This window comes from Myotis yumanensis, unplaced genomic scaffold (genome assembly GCF_028538775.1).
Source record: "Myotis yumanensis isolate MYYU_CA2020_CCGP unplaced genomic scaffold, mMyoYum1.0.hap1 SCAF_16, whole genome shotgun sequence".
NCBI classification, from domain to species: Eukaryota; Metazoa; Chordata; class Mammalia; order Chiroptera; family Vespertilionidae; genus Myotis; species Myotis yumanensis.
In genome coordinates, this window is record NW_027223767.1 from 30,349,415 (window position 1) to 30,366,942 (window position 17,528).

Below are 17,528 nucleotides of genomic sequence, written 5' to 3' on the forward strand. Positions count from 1 at the left end.
AGTTTGAGGAGGATCGTATTTATCGTCACTTGGAACCTGCCCTCGCCTTCCAGTTAGAGCTGAACCGGATGAGAAATTTTGACCTCACTGCCATTCCATGTGCTAATCACAAGATGCACCTGTATCTTGGGGCAGCCAAAGTGGAAGTGGGCACAGAAGTGACAGACTATAGGTTCTTTGTCCGTGCGATCATCAGACATTCTGATCTGGTCACCAAGGTGGGTGCTGTACTTTAATGGGAAGTTATCCCTGAGGGAAGGGACAGAGGAACAGTCATGGTTCAAAATTAGGTTTTCTCTTTTTGAGTCAAAGCTCTTGTTCATCTCACTCTCTAATAACCAGCAGAAGTCTGAGAATCATTCCTCTTACAGAAGTAAATATTCCATATGATAACAAACTTTTTCCCCTTTCATTTGAATTTCCTTGGTAATGGAATCATAGTAACTCTCACTTGAGAGAAGGAAAAGCATATTAACAGAAAATCACAGGAGAGTTAGGTGATGACAGAGGGTAGTGAGACAAGTTAGAAGTGACCCCATTGTAAACTTGTCTAAAGGTAGGGTAGTTTCTCTACATAGCAAGGTGCTTCCTGGTGTGTTAGTTATTACTACATCCCATAGCCATAACCTTTCTAAACTGCTCTGGCATATGTGAGGTGTAACCCTATTGGGATTACAGTATCCCCACCTATTGGAAGGAAATGATACACTAAGAGACAGGAGGAAGAGTGCAGGAATTCTTTTTTTTGTTTTGTTTTGTTTTTAGTTTTTGTTAATCCTCACCAGAGGATATTTTTATTCCCCATGACTTTTTAGAGAGAGTGGAAGGGAGGGGGAAAGAGGAAGAGACAGATACATCGATGTGAGAGAGACACATCGATTGGTTGTCTCCCACACGTGCCCCAACCAGGGCTAGGCATTGAACCTGCAACCCAGGAACATGCCCTTGACCAGGAATCGAACCTGAGACCCTTTGGGCCATGGGTCAATGCTCTAACCACTGAGAAACACCAGCCAGGGCTGCAGGAATTCTTAATCTGACCCTGCCTGCCCCTGCTGCCTGTGGTTATTGGGTTGACTAGGGAGAAAGGTCAACGCACTTCTAGCAGGTGCCTTATGATTCATGACATACCACCGCTTAATTCAGTGGTTCTCAACCTTCCTAATGCCACGACCCTTTAATACAGTTCCTCATGTTGTGACCCAACCATAAAATTATTTTCGTTGCTACTTCATAACTGTAATTTTGCTACTGTTATGAATTGTAATGTAAAGATCTGATATGCAGGATGTATTTTCATTGTTGGTGACCCACAGGTTGAGAACCGCTGGGCCTTAAGTAATTATAATAGCCATTTCATTATTGCCTCTTAAAACACATTAATGTTGATTTCTTCCTGCATAGGAAGCTTCTTTTGAATATCTACAAAATGAAGGGGAGCGGCTGCTCCTGGAAGCCATGGATGAGTTGGAAGTCGCTTTTAATAATACAAATGTTCGTACTGATTGCAACCACATCTTCCTCAACTTTGTGCCCACGGTCATCATGGATCCATCAAAGGTATGTTTCTTCTTAGCTTCTCTCCCAGAAGTAGCAAACGAAAGCAGTGAGATTCATTCATATTTATTCTCACTAGGACCTGGACACAGGTACTCTTGATTAGCTGGTTGAGCCCTTGATATGTAAAGTTTACAGAATGCTTATAAGACTGGTTTTTGGGATGGTGTCAGAAATTTGCTATAGCTTTGAAAAGCAGACCTCAAGAATGAAGGTGGCATGATTTATCTTGCTGGTCATTTATTTATAAGCAGTACAAAAACATAAAAACTTTTTCACTTCCTCCATCGGTACCTGTATAATGATATTTGCCATGATAGCAGTCCTATCTTATATAATTCCCTAGGATTTCTCATCTAGAATAATTAACTTGGTATTGGGCATTTTGGCAAAATTACTGCCTCGTACTAAATGTTACTTAGCTCGTGGCTTAGGGATGTCATATACCTTCCCAAGTATCTAACCTGTTTGTATTTAGTATTTTTCCACAGGTAGAAAATTTGGCTAATAAGGAATTTCACAAGTATTATGTATGCTTTCTTCCCTGAGGCTCTGTTCTAAAATGCATTCCATATAACTTAAGGAAGGAAAACAAAGTGATTCTGTACTTGACCTTTTATCCCATAGAAGGCTGCTCTCTGCTGCTGCTCCCTCTAACCTTTTTCTTTCATATTGTGGAATTGGATTGGAGAACAACTATATACCTCTTTATTTATTTTTTAAACTATGTTTTTATTGATTTGAGAGAGAGAGGAAGGGAGAGAAAGAGATAGAAACCTCAATGATGAGAGAGAATCATTGATCAGCTGCCTCCTGCACGCCCCCTACTGGGGATTTAGCCTACAACCTGGGCATGTGCCCTGACCAGGAACTCTTGACCTCCTGATTCATAGGTTGATGCTCAGTCACTGAGCCACACCACCTGGGCATACCCCTTTCTCAAGATCAATTGTAGGCATAGACTTTTGCTTTTTGAACTTAGTATGTAAGACCTGAAAAATCTTTTTCTACTTTTTTTCTTCAAGACTCCAAGCTATTGATCAGTTGCTTTATCTGTCAGGAAAGCCTAGGATAGGACAACTCATTGAGTACCAAGTCTCATCATGTAGTTTAAGCAAAGGTTCCCCTAAGCATTCTGGGACGGATGAAGCTGAAAGACTTAAACATGGTCTGGACACTATATAACTATATATATTTTTAGATTTAGCCTACAATTTCTCATTGAATTTTTCTATCAGCCTCTCTGTTCTACTCCACACACTCATATACCCTGGCTCTGCCTTTCTAATCATAGGTAGTTGTTAATTTCCTTTATAGAGAGATGTTGATTTTTGTTTCCTTGAGAAAAGAATGGATAAATATCACTTGGTTAACAAGCAACTGTGGGGATAGGTAAGTTAACTCCTTAAAACCCATTTTAACCTAAAATTCTGTGGTGCAGAAACAAATTGCAGGAGTGGCACATACTTCTGAAAAATCACAAGAGAAGGGTGATGTGAGTTATTTTTCAGAGTTTTCTGAATTGAGAAAGCATTTTAGAAAGATACTTCACTTAAGAAACATTAATTTTGAGTAGTATGTCCAGTTGCCTGCAGCCATGTTGGAAAAATATGTTTTTGCTCTAGTGTATCAATAAGGAGAAATCACACCTAAGGCTGTAGGGTTAAAATAACTTACCTGACCCTGAAAACTAGAAACACTAAACTGATTTGGTATAAAGCTTAGGGAAACTAGGGAATATCTGCTTCATATACTTAAATCCCAGTTGGACTTGGCAATGACCAAGCTTCAGAGCTCTGTTTAGAGAAAACATTCTAGCACCACCTACAAATTGCCTATTTTTAATTTGTGCAATTTACCAAGAGACATATATTATAAAGTTTAATAAAATGTATGGAAAAAAGTTCATGGTGGTAATTGCTATGTTGATTTAAGGTCCTGAAAGTGCAATGAAACATAGTTACCATGCATATAAATGCTACTTAATAGCTATTTAACTAGAGATTTTATTCTTATTTGGGGCTTCCTCTTAAATCCCATGGCTTGTAATTTTAGATATTGCAGACCTTTGAGATAGAATATGAATGTAATTGGAAAAGGGGGAAGGAGTTACACACATTTGGGTGCTGTTAGCCATAGAAAACTGCTCATACAACAGGCCAGCATGAAATTGTTCCTGACTTACCTAAGCAAAAGTAGGGTTGGGGAGAAACTATACAACTTTTTGTAAGGAATACATGTACACATCTCGAGAAACCAGCATCTTGTTCCATTCTTCCTTTCCCAAAGATGGGCAGACCTAAAACAAGTCCTAGTTACAGGTTTTTAAGTTTTGTGCTTGGTGATTGTGTGTGTCAGATTGAGGAATCTGTGCGGAGCATGGTAATGCGCTATGGAAGTCGGCTGTGGAAATTACGCGTCCTCCAGGCAGAACTGAAAATCAACATTCGCCTGACACCAACCGGAAAAGCAATTCCCATCCGCCTCTTCCTGACAAACGAGTCTGGCTATTACTTGGACATCAGCCTGTACAAGGAAGTGACTGACTCCAGGACAGCACAGGTACAGTAATGAAGCACTAGTCAAACTTTGAGATCTCCTCAAAGTTTTTATTTGGTCCTACGGATAAGCCACTTGCACTTGCTATAGAAGACCCAACCTCATAAATCCCATTGGTTCACCTAGTGGGCTTGTCCTTTATTAGTTAAACGATTGCATGAATTTGAAAAACTTCATTTGCCTCATAAGATGTGCCTATGTTCTTAATCATCCTATATAATAAAGCGGTAATATGCAAATTGACTGTCATGCCCTTGCACAAGATGGCTGCCCCCATGTGGTCAAAGATGGCCGGCAGTGGAGGGCAGTTGGGGGGCGACCGGGCCTGAAGGAGATGGCAGTTGGGGGCGATTTGGCCTGAAGGGGAGGGCAGTTGAGGGCGGTCAGGCCTGAAGGGGAGGGCATTTGGGGACAATCGGGCTGGCAGGGGAGCAGTTAGGCGTCGATCAGGCTGGCAGGGGAGTGGTTAGGGGGTGATCAGGCTGGCAGGCAGAAGCAGTTAGGGGCAATCAGGCAGGCAAGCGGTTGAGAGCCAACAGTCCCGGGTTGTGAGAGGGATGTCTGACTGCCGGTTTAGGCCTGATCCCCGAGGGGTCCCAGATTGGAGAGGGTGCAGGCTGGGCTGAGGGACACCCCCCCGCCCCAATGCATGAATTTCATGCACTGGGCCTCTAGTGGGTGTTATAAAAACCTCCAACCTCCAGTCATGTATTGGTGAGCCCTAATAGATGCCAAGTGAACCTAACCAACTCCAGAAGTAATTGTTTAATTTGGGGCTCGCCTTAGTAGGCTCTAGGGCTACTTGAGCAATCTCACCTTTTCTGATCTGATTTGTCCTTCCTGTTTTCATCCTAGTTAGACCACTCATTGGCAAGTAAAGAAAGGAGAATTGTTGAAATATGTCACCGAGTTCTATCATAAAGAAGGAAAATTTCAACATAATAGTTTGAACAATATCAAGGAGTGATTTTTATCATATTTAACCATTATGATATTCCATTTATACACATTATCTTCAAAGAGTACAGAGTATTATCCTATATAATAAAGATGTGATATGCAAATTGACCATCACTCCAACACAGAAGATGGATGTCCCCATGTGGACACAAGATGGCCAGCAGGGGAGGGCAGTTAGGGGCAACCAGGCCTGCAGGGGAGGGCAGTTGGGGGGGACTGGGCCAGCAGGGGAGGGCAGTTACGGGTGACCAGGCCGGAAGGGGAGGACATTTAGGGGCAATCGGGCAGGCAGGGGAGGGCAGTTAGGGGAGACCAAGCTGGCAAGGGAGGGACGTTAGGGGAGACCAAGCTGGCAAGGGAGGGACGTTAGGGGAGACTGGGCCAGCAGGGGAGGGCAGTTGGGGGCAACCCCAGGCCTGCAGGGGAGGACAGTTGGGGTGACCAGGCCGGCAGGGGAGGGCAGTTAGGGGCAATTGGGCTGGCAGGGGAGGGCAGTTAGGGGCGACCAAGCTGGTAAGGGAGGGACGTTAGGGGAGACCGGGCCAGCAGGGGAGGGCAGTTGGGGGCAACCCCAGGCCTGCAGGGGAGGACAGTTAGGGGCGACCAGGCCGGCAGGAGAGGGCAGTTAGGGGCAATCGGGCTGGCAGAGGAGCAGTTAGGCATCGATCAGACTGGCAGGGGGGTGGTTAGGGGGGGGTGATCAGGCTGACAGGCAGAAGTGGTTAGGGGCAATCAGGCAGGCAGGCAGGCAGGCAGGGGAGCGGTTGGGAGCCAGCAGTCCTAGATTGTGCCAGCTGGGCTGAGGGACACACACCAATCCCCCATGCACAAATTTTGTGCACCGGGCCTGTCTATAAAAGAGCAAAGTGCAAACTTTAACCATTTTTCAGGTAAAAAAATTGAGAATGTGAAAATGGAAAATGACTTTTTTAGTAGTTTGTTCCTGTGATAACAGAATTCCTTTTTAGTCTGTTTTACCACCTTAGTTTCTAAATATTTGGGCCATTTGCTGTGATACTGAATTTAGTTTAGTTCACCATTGCTCACGCCTTTTTATGAATTGAGATTTTATTTCAAGACTTTGGACTGAACTTGGAAAGTACATGTCTTTTGTTTAAAGGTTGAACTTGTTCCAGTATGTGTACTCAAAGGTTTCAGTCTATTCTATGCATTGGGTGCCAGGAAGAGATTATATGTCTCTTGTTTTTATCTGTATCCTTTTAAATCCTGGAACAGAGGCAAGAAAAGACATTTTTATCAGTACTTTGATGATGAATTTTAAAACTCTGAGTCTGGATAGATGTCAGAGTGACCTTTCATTTTGTGCTTTGAGTACAAGTGAGATGGCCAGAGAAATCTGTCCCGTGAGAAGTGCACAAGAGTGTGAGGGGTTAGCCAGGAAAAGAGTATTCAGTAATTTTTCCTGCATTTGATGTTTTTCAGGGCAATCTTAAAGACATTTTCAGTCAAAGCTTTTCAGGGGTAGGGATGTTTTTAATTAACTTCTACAATGGCTTCAAGGCAAGTCTATTCTTGTGAAAAATAAGATGGCCTCTTGAGATTTCAGTGTTTATGATAAATAAGTTTGTTCTTTATAACTATTTTCCCCCCTTTCTTTGATCAGAAAGCTCTTAGATTTCCCTCATGCTGGCTGGTGGTGACACAGGGACATAAAGGGTGCAGAAGCCTTCAATCAGGCTTTACTCTACCACCTGGCACAAAATAAGCACTCAATATGTATCTGAATGAATGAATGAGCTACCTTTAACCTAAGGGAGAACCTCTTTTTCCATGAGTCCTGCATATTTAGGAAGCCCTGAAGGAGGAGGTCTCCCTCAGGTGCTTTAGTTGAGAGAGTTCAACAGCCACTGCCTTGTGAACTGTGGGGAACCCACAAGAAAAACAGCCTCCAACCCAATTCTGGCACTGCTAATGCCTACCTGGTGCTTATTGACGATCTGTTTTTCCCCTTTCTTTGCTCTAGTGCAGTGGTTCTCAACCTCCTAATGCCTCGACCCTTTAATACAGTTCCTCATGTTGTGGTGACCCCCAACCATAAAATTATTTTCGTTGCTACTTCATAACTGTAATTTTGCTACTGTTATGAATCGTAATGGAAATATCTGATATGCAGGATGTATTTAGGCGACCCCTGTGAAAGGGTCGTTCGACCCCCTAAGGGGCTGTGACCCACAGGTTGAGAACCGCTGCTCTAGTGAGTCATTGTATGAATTTAAAATAATATAGAACCATGCATGTCATTCATTCATTTGTTCATTAATATAACATTTATTAACCACCTATAGTGTGTCAGACAGTGTGGATACAAAAAAAAAGTGATCTCTATTCTCGAAATCTATATCATTATGGAAGACAAATAATTAGTTTCTCTGTAGTATTATGATTCTGCCATCATAAAATAAGGACAGGGCTCTAAGAGAACAGACTATCTGGGATCAGAGTTTGTTTTCCAAGAGAAGCTCTTTTGATGGCCTCTAGTGAAAAGTGTGTGATATATTAAGTATGTACATATTTTCATGAACTTATAAAACATATACTTTACCAATTTTTAATTATGTGCATTATAGTAGAAAATGGGATTAATAGAGCTGATTATTCAGAGCCTTCTAGTGCTATCCATTACTCTCAACCTCTTACTTTGGCACATCATTTATTCTTTCTGACAATAGGGAGCAAGGTTGACTGGCATGAGTTTCATTCTGTTTCACTTTCTATGTATAATCTTTGTGGTATCAGCTGTAATGAACACTCATGTCAGGTAGTTATTTGTGGGGAGAAGAGATATGGGTAATCCATTACATGTCAATTGATATCCAATGTGTAGTGTAAGGGAGAAGTATACATTTTAAATTCACCTTTATTGATATGTTTTATGTGTACAGCTCAGTTCATCCTATATAATAAAAGGCTAATATGCAAATCAACCAAACAGCAGAACGACTGGTCGCTATGACGTGCACTAACCACCTGGGGGCAGATGCTCAACACAGGAGCTGCCCCTTGGTGGTCAGTGCGCTCTCACAGGGGAAGCACCACTCAGCCAGAAGCTGGGCTCACAACTGGCAAGCACAGTGATGGTGGCGGGAGCCTCTCCCGCCTCCGCAGCAGCGCCAAGGATGTCTGACTGCCGGCTTAAGCCCGCTCCCTGCAGAGAGCGGGCCTAATCCGTCAGTCGGACATCCTCCGAGGGCTCCCAGACTGTGAGAGGGCACAGGCTGGGCTGAGGGACCACCCCCAAGTGCACGAATTTCGTGCACTGGGCTCTCTAGTTCTGAAATAATAGACATTAATTACTATTTCTATCTCTCACATTCCTAAGATATTGCTAATTCTACCTCCCACCTGGTGACTTTCACCATTGGTCATTTGGAAGAGGGCTGGGAACTCCATTTTGTGCGGTTTTGAGCACCCAAGGCAAGTTTTGCCCCAAATAGGACCTTTTTGACAAGTCGGCAGAATTCACTTGTTCCTCTGATCTAAGGAACTAAGGATTCACTGAGCTGAATTATACCCATGGTTTTTAGATAAGTGGTTAATTCTCTTCTTATGCCTGTACAGCAGGTTCACAAATCTAATCATTAATAGTAGACTTAAGCTTATATATATTAGGCCTGAATAGATATGTGGATAGATACACATACCCTTACACACTAATCTCCATTTCTGTTCACTGAATTGGGAATCTGGATTTTGTGTATTCATGCATAAAATGCCTAGTTTAGTGTCATATAACCTCTGTTACACAATAAATGTTAATTGAATAGAAATAATGGCATTCCTTATAAATATTAATAAACAAATAAAACTAAATGTATGGAGTATGAAGTATTCTTGTAGAAATATTTGAGTTAAAATGATTAAAAGTTCGTGTGGTGATTTCATTATGTGACAGTGTAAGTATTGCAGGAGCTAGTCACTAGTTGTAGACATGGTGTTCTGGGGGAATATATATATGTGTGTGTGTGTACATATTATATAGATACATATGTCATTTAATAAAATATACATTTTACTACAGACTATGTCTTTTAAGCTAATAAGAATTATCTAGCTACATGGATGGGTGAAATTCACTTGTAACAGAAATCTTTGAAGCCTTTCTGTGGCTAATAATACTTATGAGGCACCTTCTAGTCAAACAGACTGAAGCATAAATGATACAGCAGAGCCTGACCTGGCCTTCTACCATTGGGGAAAGAATAGAAGTCTCTTTAGTGCATTGCTGTTTCTCAACTTAAATACTAGAGCACTGCTCAGACTGGCGTTAGTTGACATATACTTCATTTCTGAATATGTGGGATTCAAATCACTTTAGAAGGAAAGCATTGTCAGTCTGTCTCTGAAATATGAAATTTACACTGTGCTTTCCTATTGATTTCAACAAATCCAAAAGTGAAAGCAGCCAGTGGTGTACAGTTGGCTACATACCAGTTTTGTAGTTGGTTAATTTGTAGAGAGGTGAGAGCACCATGTACTCGATGTTAAGAAGCATATCCGAGCTACTCAACCCACCAAAAATGTGTTTCAAGAAATAACTTTTATTTAAAAAAGCCCTTCTAGGCTGCTCTCTGATGTTTTTCTCTGTCTCAACGCCTCATGCCATCCTCTTTTTCCTGCAGATCATGTTTCAGGCATATGGAGACAAACAGGGACCACTGCATGGAATGTTAATCAACACTCCCTATGTGACCAAAGACCTGCTTCAATCAAAGAGGTTCCAGGCACAGTCCTTAGGGACAACATACATATATGATATCCCAGAGATGTTTCGACAGGTAACAGTGGCTAACTGGGAGGCTCTGACCTATTCCAAAGAGGCAAGGTTTTCTTGACTCTCCATCAGATGCAGCTTAGACTGGAATGATGCACTCCTAAAGGGCAGGAAATATCTTGACACTATTCTCATTTTTATTTTATTTTGGATTTGGTGACTGCCAACTTAGATTTTGGGTGGTTCTTTGTGAATTAACAGGAGAAATAGTGAGGATCGGAACCTCTATTGAGTAGATGAGAGTAAACTGAGACTGCATGCCTGTGATGGTAGTTTATAATGACCTGTGTGAGGAGTTATGTTCAGGTCTATATTTCCTAAGCCTGTATTCAAATTATGGATATTAAAGAGGTTGGAAACTCTAGTTCTCATTTTTCTGTTTTCCAAGATAACCCAAGTCTCTCTAGCTCATTGCCTAGATTAATATGATGAGAATCAATATAGATAACATATACAAATATATGATATAGAGTTCATGGTACACAGTTTAAAGTATCAGTTCTTTTGTGGGAGATTTATTATAGCTGAATAAAAACTAGCATGAGAAAATATATTATGAATCTTATCCTCTATATCAGCGGTTCTCAACCTGTGGGTCGCGACCCCTTTGGGGATCGAACAACCCTTTCACAGGGGTCACCTAAGACCATCGGAAAACACATATATAATTACATATTGTTTTGTGATTAATCACTATGCTTTCATTATGTTCAATTTGTAACAATGAAAATACATCCTGCATATCAGCTATTTCCATTACGATTCATAACAGTAGCAAAATTACAGTTATGAAGTAGCAACGAAAATAATTTTATGGTTGGGGGTCACCACAACATGAGGAACTGTATTAAAGGGTCACGGCATTAGGAAGGTTGAGAACCACTGCTCTATATGAAAATAAATTCCTTTGATCTGCATGGTGAATCATCTCTGTGCTGCAGATTTTTCTTCCATCAATAGAAGGCAAGAAAAGTATATTACCAGCAAAAAATGCAGCAGATAAAAAATAAGGTGTCAAAAGAATACTGAATTTGTCCTTTAAAAAAATCTATGAATAAAGGATTTTTCCAAATTTCCTAGTTAATACCACCAGTATTACCATATTTAAGTTTTACTAAGGTAATATATGTGGCCTTGGTATATAGTCTATCTGTAATTCCTGTATTATTCACAAATACAAGAGATTTCCTTATGTAACTACTTATTTACAAGTTCTCTCTGTTGAAATGTAGCTACCATCATTCAGTATCACTGGCATTGTTAGTCTAAAAGTTGAGTGTTGGTTCTCTTTCCCCATGCCAATGCTATAAGTAGAAATCACATTCTATATAATTCTTCCTGTAGAATAGACATAAGCATAGTGATGAGGACATCTAAATATGAATGAGTCATATTGTCTTTAAATGTTGCTTTGAGGTAAACAAAGAAACAACTAGTTCCCATTTCATGAGGCACTTTGTTTTGATAATAGGAAGTTGGAAATGGAAATCATGATGGTTTCTAAATGGGTAAGTGTAGCTATCTTTTTCTCATATTTGAGCAGAATTGACATATGCATTTACAAATAGTCATACAACTACTGAGCAACACCGGCCAGGGCAATAACAAATATATTTTAACTGAGAATAACCAAATCTTTTCATTTTTATATATGTTGAAATTCTAATTGTCATTGATTAGTAAAACTTCTCTCCTCCACTAGTCCCTGATCAAACTCTGGGAGTCTATGTCCACTCAAGCATTTCTTCCGTCATCCCCTATGCCTTCTGACATACTGACCTACACTGAGCTCGTGTTGGATGATCAAGGTCAACTGGTCCACATGAACAGACTACCAGGAGGAAATGAGGCAAGTAGTTGAGTCCCCTCCCCCCCTTTCTTAGTTCAGTGCCCACCAGTATCAACTTTTCATGGGATGGTCGTTAAATGGTGTTAATTCAGATCCAAGTAGTAGGCAGTCTTATTGGTAGAATTCTTTAGAGAGAGAACATTAACTGGTTATTACAGAATTATTGTTTAATTTTGTAGGTGTGATAATGATACTATTTTATTTAAAAATGATATTACAATTTTGTTTCCTTAAGTATTTTTCTATTAAATATACATACTAAAATAACTACAGATGAAATGATCTGATATATAGAATTTACTTCAAAATAATGGGAGGTGAATGTGAGAATATGGATGAAACAGGATTGGCCATGAGTTGTTAATGAAGCTAGATGATAGATACGAAATAGATTATTTTCTCACTTATTGTATATGTTTGAAATTTTTGACATTTTCTATAATAAGAGCATTTAAAGTACTGTTTTTTATATAATGTTTTTCTTTATTTGGATATCTATTTTATGCTCAGGTAATTTGATCTGTTGCTATTGTGAGCATGGTAAATATATTCTTAAGGGGACTCATTCAGAACCAGGGGTTTCAACATAAAATAAAGTAATAGAGAACCCATTGCTTATAGTTATTCAAGAATGCATTTTCTAGCCTTGGAGACCTTTCTCCTATTGTGCACTAATAATAATGATATAAAGTCATATTCTGCCTAATACCCTATGTCCAGCAATGATAATAGTCATAAACCTAAAAAAAGATATGTTTTTATTTCAACCTTAGATAATAATCCTAGAAAAATCTCCTTCCTTAGAAGGAGTAATCTTTACCTGGTGTTCACCATAAACACAGGCTGGGTAGACCTTTGGAGATAATATGCAATTGTTTTCATTTTATGCAGTATATTATAAAAAATATTCCTATACGTATAAGGTGTATGGCTGTTTCAGTAAGTCCACCAGAGGATGCCAAAGTAGATGATTTAGTATTAAGATGGATGCAATCAAGGACCAGATGGAGAGTATCAGACTTGTAGGAGTTCTTTTAATCTAACAACTTGAAATAGAAAAGACAAGAAGCTAGGGAGGAAGGATGTATAGAATTTTGACAAGAGTAGGTATATACTCATTAGCACACAAAGTTGAAGTAGACGTTTGTGCCGCTGTGTGTAGCATGTACTCAATGAGCCCCTCAAGAGCAGAGAAAAGCTTCATTGTGCTAGACTTAAATTCTTCTTCATTGAACAGTGTCGTCTTTAGGAACAGAAGGCACCCTTGTGAACATGTAGCTGAGAAAAACGGTTTTAACTAATGTAATTAAAACACAAAACGAGATTTTTGTCCACGTACAAGCTAGCTGCAGTGCTATTTGAAACCTCTTGCCATGATCTTTCTCTCCTGCTTTCTCTCTGCTCTCATTCTGTGTTTGAGCGAATGGAGACTAGGGGAATAGTGAAGTCCCAGAGGGACAGAGCTCTGTTCTTGCTGAAATTACAAGCACAGAGCTGCCTGGGCATGAACATGTAGTGTTTACTCTGCCAGTATGAATACAAATAGTCTTATTATACCGGACTCTGTACCCAAAGACCACACACACACACACACACACACGCACGCACACACACACGAATAAAAAAAATTAAAGGTTTGTTTTAACCCTTTTAAGACCCAGCAAACCTTGATGGAAAAGGGATGTCTTATACTACCACTGGAAATAGCAAAGTCAGTGTAGGAACCATGTTTACCTTTGCCCAATGCTTTAACAATCTTGAAATCTAATAGTAGTAAACATTTTTTTTCTTTTTGTCAGTTCTCACTTTCTTCTTCTATTCTTTTCCCTCCTTAGTTGCCTATTTTCTCTTTTCTTCAAATGATTGACTAGAATTGAGGCTGAGCATTAGCTCGCTATTTCTGAGTCTTTGAGCTCAGGAGGAGTGAGACCAATGTTCTTTTGTGAGCAGTTAGTGACTAATGCCTGGGATGGCTGGTGAAGTCAGTCAGTGGCCATAGCTAGATTATGGGGCAGTGCATGACAGGAATGAGGTTGGGGTATCAGTATCAAATTCTGTTACCAATAGCTTGAACATACAATGGAGCATGTCCACTGAGAGACCAATCTAAAGATGAAGTTTCAGCAGTCAGAACTCTGAGGGACAGCTCTGCCTAAGAGAAGACGCACTGTCAATAGGATGTATTTCCTCATGCCAAGCCCAGTGTTATCAGGGCAAGTTGACTTTCAGCTATTGCAGTTTAATTTTCTTTGGCCAAAGAGACAAGTTTGTCATGAGCCTGGCACTCTACATTTTACCCAAGAATGATGTGAGGGGAAAGAAAAGAGCTCATGCTGATGAGATTTGGAGCAAATCTGTCCTGTCCCACAGAGAATGGGCATCTGAACAGAGACTTGAGAAATTGTTTTATTAAAAAAGGAATAAAAAATTGACCTGTTAATGTCCTGAGAGCCAAGGCTCAATGTAAATGCATTGATGCTACATAGACATTAAATCATTATAATGTGGTGTTCTCTAAAGGTGACGGCTCTACCAGGTCATCATTGTGGGTGATATTGCATTACCTTGAAGGATTGGAGTTTCACGGTTTAAATGCTACCACATGGATATAGGAATAAAAGTAAAACAAGAGATTCCTGCAGAGTTTCCCCAGGAATTGAGACGCATTTCCCCATAATCAGAGGCAGAAAACCTACACTTATCAGACCATTGGCTATATGTGTGGCCAGTCTTCCTTATTTTTTTTTCCAGGACAGTAAATGGGTAAAATGGTGATGTGTCCAGGAGTTGGAACAATTCAGTTCCATTTAGTTTTAGGTAACTTGTTTGCCATTTGAGGAAGAATATTGGCTGTTTCAGCAGAGATGTGACCTGCATTTTAACACTGTGCCCATGTTAAAAGCAGGAGAAACAGTTCTTTTCTGACGTGGTATTAGCTACATTCTCCTTTCTATTTTCCTAGCTGTCCCTCCGCCATCAAGAAAGGTGTAACTGAAGGAATGCCACTATGCATGATGAAAGTTGTAGGAGAATACATTTTTCTCATTGTCAGATTTGAATGGCATTGCATTTAGTATGAATTTAGAGTAGGAATAAAAGAGATTCAGCCCGAATCTGCATTACTTGCAAATAGCTCCAAAGACGAGTTCTCCAGAATTTTTTTTAATAGTTTCAAGATGAAAATTAAAGAAAATATGATTGCAGCATATACTAAACTAATTTCACTTCTAGCTGAGTTCATGATGCTACAGTGCTGGGCACTGTATATAAATACACAGCTAGATGGATGTATGCTATTGAGCCTGGGTACAGATGCAATGTAGCCAAACAACAGGTCTGCTCTTACCACATCTCACTTTTGGAGGAATTGTTTTCATTTTCCTGTTTGTTTGCTAACCTGTTTTGATCATTTGTTGGAAGCTGTAATTGCAGGTGGGAACATTTTGAGTAACAGTTCACAATTCAGTGTAGCCGCTTTTCGCACAGAATCCTGTTATTAAAAGGCTCAGACTAAGATCAAGCCAAGGCTATAATGGACTTGACAGAGAACAACTTAACTTTGCCTGGTAGGACAAAGAAAACACTAGCCTTCTTGAGACTGTGATTTGTTCTGAAATATTATTAGCATTCTTTTATTTTATTTTCATTAACAGCTCTGTGAACTAGATCACGAATCTCTAAATTAGGCAATGAGGAAAGGTATGAGACAGATGCACCTTTTATAGTAATTTTAGTGAGGATAGGAATTACGATCCTGTTCTCCTTATTATATCAGAACTTGGCCTTTTTAACAATATGAACCCATCCATTCCCTCTCATCACTCCTGACATAATGAAAAACTGAGATGAGAAGAAGATGCTGTGTTTAGAAACAGTTAGGTACAAGATACGTACTCCAAAAAAGATTGATTGTTAGATACTGGAATTTTTGCATAGTGTTACATTTTTGGGGGAGATAGGTATATTCCAAATTGAGTGCAATTTTATGTTCACTTGTGCACACACTACCACACTTAAATCATTATAGGGGCTCAAAGGCTTCATTTTTTCCGATGGGCACTAGGTGTCAGGGTTTTTCCTTCTCTGCAGCTTAGCATTCAGACAAGCCTCTTGATTTGCCTTGTTTGGTGAGGCAAATCCAGCAGTATCCTACCGCCCCCCCCCCCCCCCCCAATTTTTTTTTCAGTTGGATTGGTAGGCTTTGCCTCATGTTCCTACAATATGCAATTGCATTTTTAACTCTTTGGGGTGGAAATCTGTTGAATTTTACATCATGGCTGTACACGTTTTGATAGGAAACAATTTTTAGAAAGAGGATGATCGAGGGGGAAAAAAAGTAGTGTAAATTAAAGACTAGCTGCTATCATAACTGGTATCTTGGTTTTAGTTCCGTTTTATATTCTTAGAGGTGAACTGTTGGGGATCAGGAATTCTAGAACTGCTCAGCCTTGCCCATATGTAATTGTTGACCATGTGCTGATGTCCAGTCTCTTTAATATTTTACTATAAAATATTTCAAACATACAGAAGAATATGGAGAGTGTTATGACAAATACCTGTACATACCTGACCAGCTTAAACAAATCTTACCATTTTGACACTGTTCCTTACTTACATGTTGCTATGATCCTTTGGAATCTCTAATTTGAGTATAAAATAAATTAGCCATTGGGTAGGGAAAGGATGTTTGGTAAGCTTACATAAACCTAAAAGATTGGAAGAAATAGATTCATCTTGACAGTTCTAGGCTGGACTTCTTAACACAGAGGACCTCTTATTTTAGAAAAACCACCATTACCCTCTGTCTTAATTCACTTGGTTGACATTTTCCATACTCTCAAAGGAATTGCTTTGGATTATCCTGGATTCAAATTCTATTGGAACCCATTATGTTTAGAAATTCTGGCTGCAGAGAGTATGTATATGTGTGTTGGCTTGAATAAGGAAAGTGTTGACCATTTCTCTTACGCACAGAACTCAAATATTTTTCTAGTTTAACATTAGACTTTTGTGTATTGTGTTACTCTATTTAACCTCAGAATAGCTCAGTGAATGTGAACCTCATTTGGATGAATTTTTACTGTGCTTTCGTTTCGTTCTTTTGAAATCAGTTTACCTTTTCATGCTGGGTGTGGAAATTGAGTCCATGTCAGTCTTTTAGATATATGTTGGGAAAGAGGCATGTTTGTATTGTAGTGTGCTGAAGGTGAACTCTGAAATAGACCTGATAAAAGTGGTTCTTAAAAAACAGGACCGTGGTCTGTGCACTGATTGTTCAAGTTATACAAAGAGACTAATGGTCCTTGCTACCAATCTTTCCCTGAAGATGGGAAAATGTACCTAGTAAGATAGAAATTTCAAGTATAGTAAGAGACATATTATGGAATATGTGGTAAGATAGTTTTATTTAAAATTATGCATTCTCTCTTCTGTTACCCTCGTTCTAAGTGAGCACTTTTGGTTATGTCTAAAATATTTCTTTTTGTCTGAAATGATCCTCAGAACCAAAGTTGAGTCCCTCATTAGAGAAACATTAAGGCTGATTTTGAAACATTGCTCTTCCTGCCATGGAATTACTTTTAATGAATTTCTAACACAGTTATTTGGGGATGCATATACTTTCCTTAGAATTCCTTCGGAATGACTATTATTGGTGTTGGAGATTGCTCATCAGGTTGATTAGTTGAGTTTGACTCATTCCATTAGTAGCAAACCAAGGCCCAATGAACTTGACTGGCTTTGAAAAATCCTAATGGCTTTGAAAAATCCTAATGCAGCATACGTGGAGGGCTCCCCAGTTCCTTTCAAAAG

General features: G+C 39.7%; 1 protein-coding gene across 2 annotated transcripts in view; it reads left to right on the forward strand.

Moving 5' to 3' along the window:
* The window catches only part of ACACA (acetyl-CoA carboxylase alpha), a 259,649-nt gene that overhangs the window by 165,264 nt on the left and 76,857 nt on the right, over positions 1 to 17,528 (forward strand). For both annotated transcript variants that reach the window (XM_070393704.1, XM_070393705.1), the window contains 5 exons: positions 3 to 218; positions 1,405 to 1,560; positions 3,916 to 4,119; positions 9,717 to 9,872; positions 11,571 to 11,717. In XM_070393704.1, coding sequence (XP_070249805.1) covers positions 3 to 218; positions 1,405 to 1,560; positions 3,916 to 4,119; positions 9,717 to 9,872; positions 11,571 to 11,717 — 879 coding nt within the window. The remainder of the gene's footprint in view (positions 1 to 2; positions 219 to 1,404; positions 1,561 to 3,915; positions 4,120 to 9,716; positions 9,873 to 11,570; positions 11,718 to 17,528) is intronic.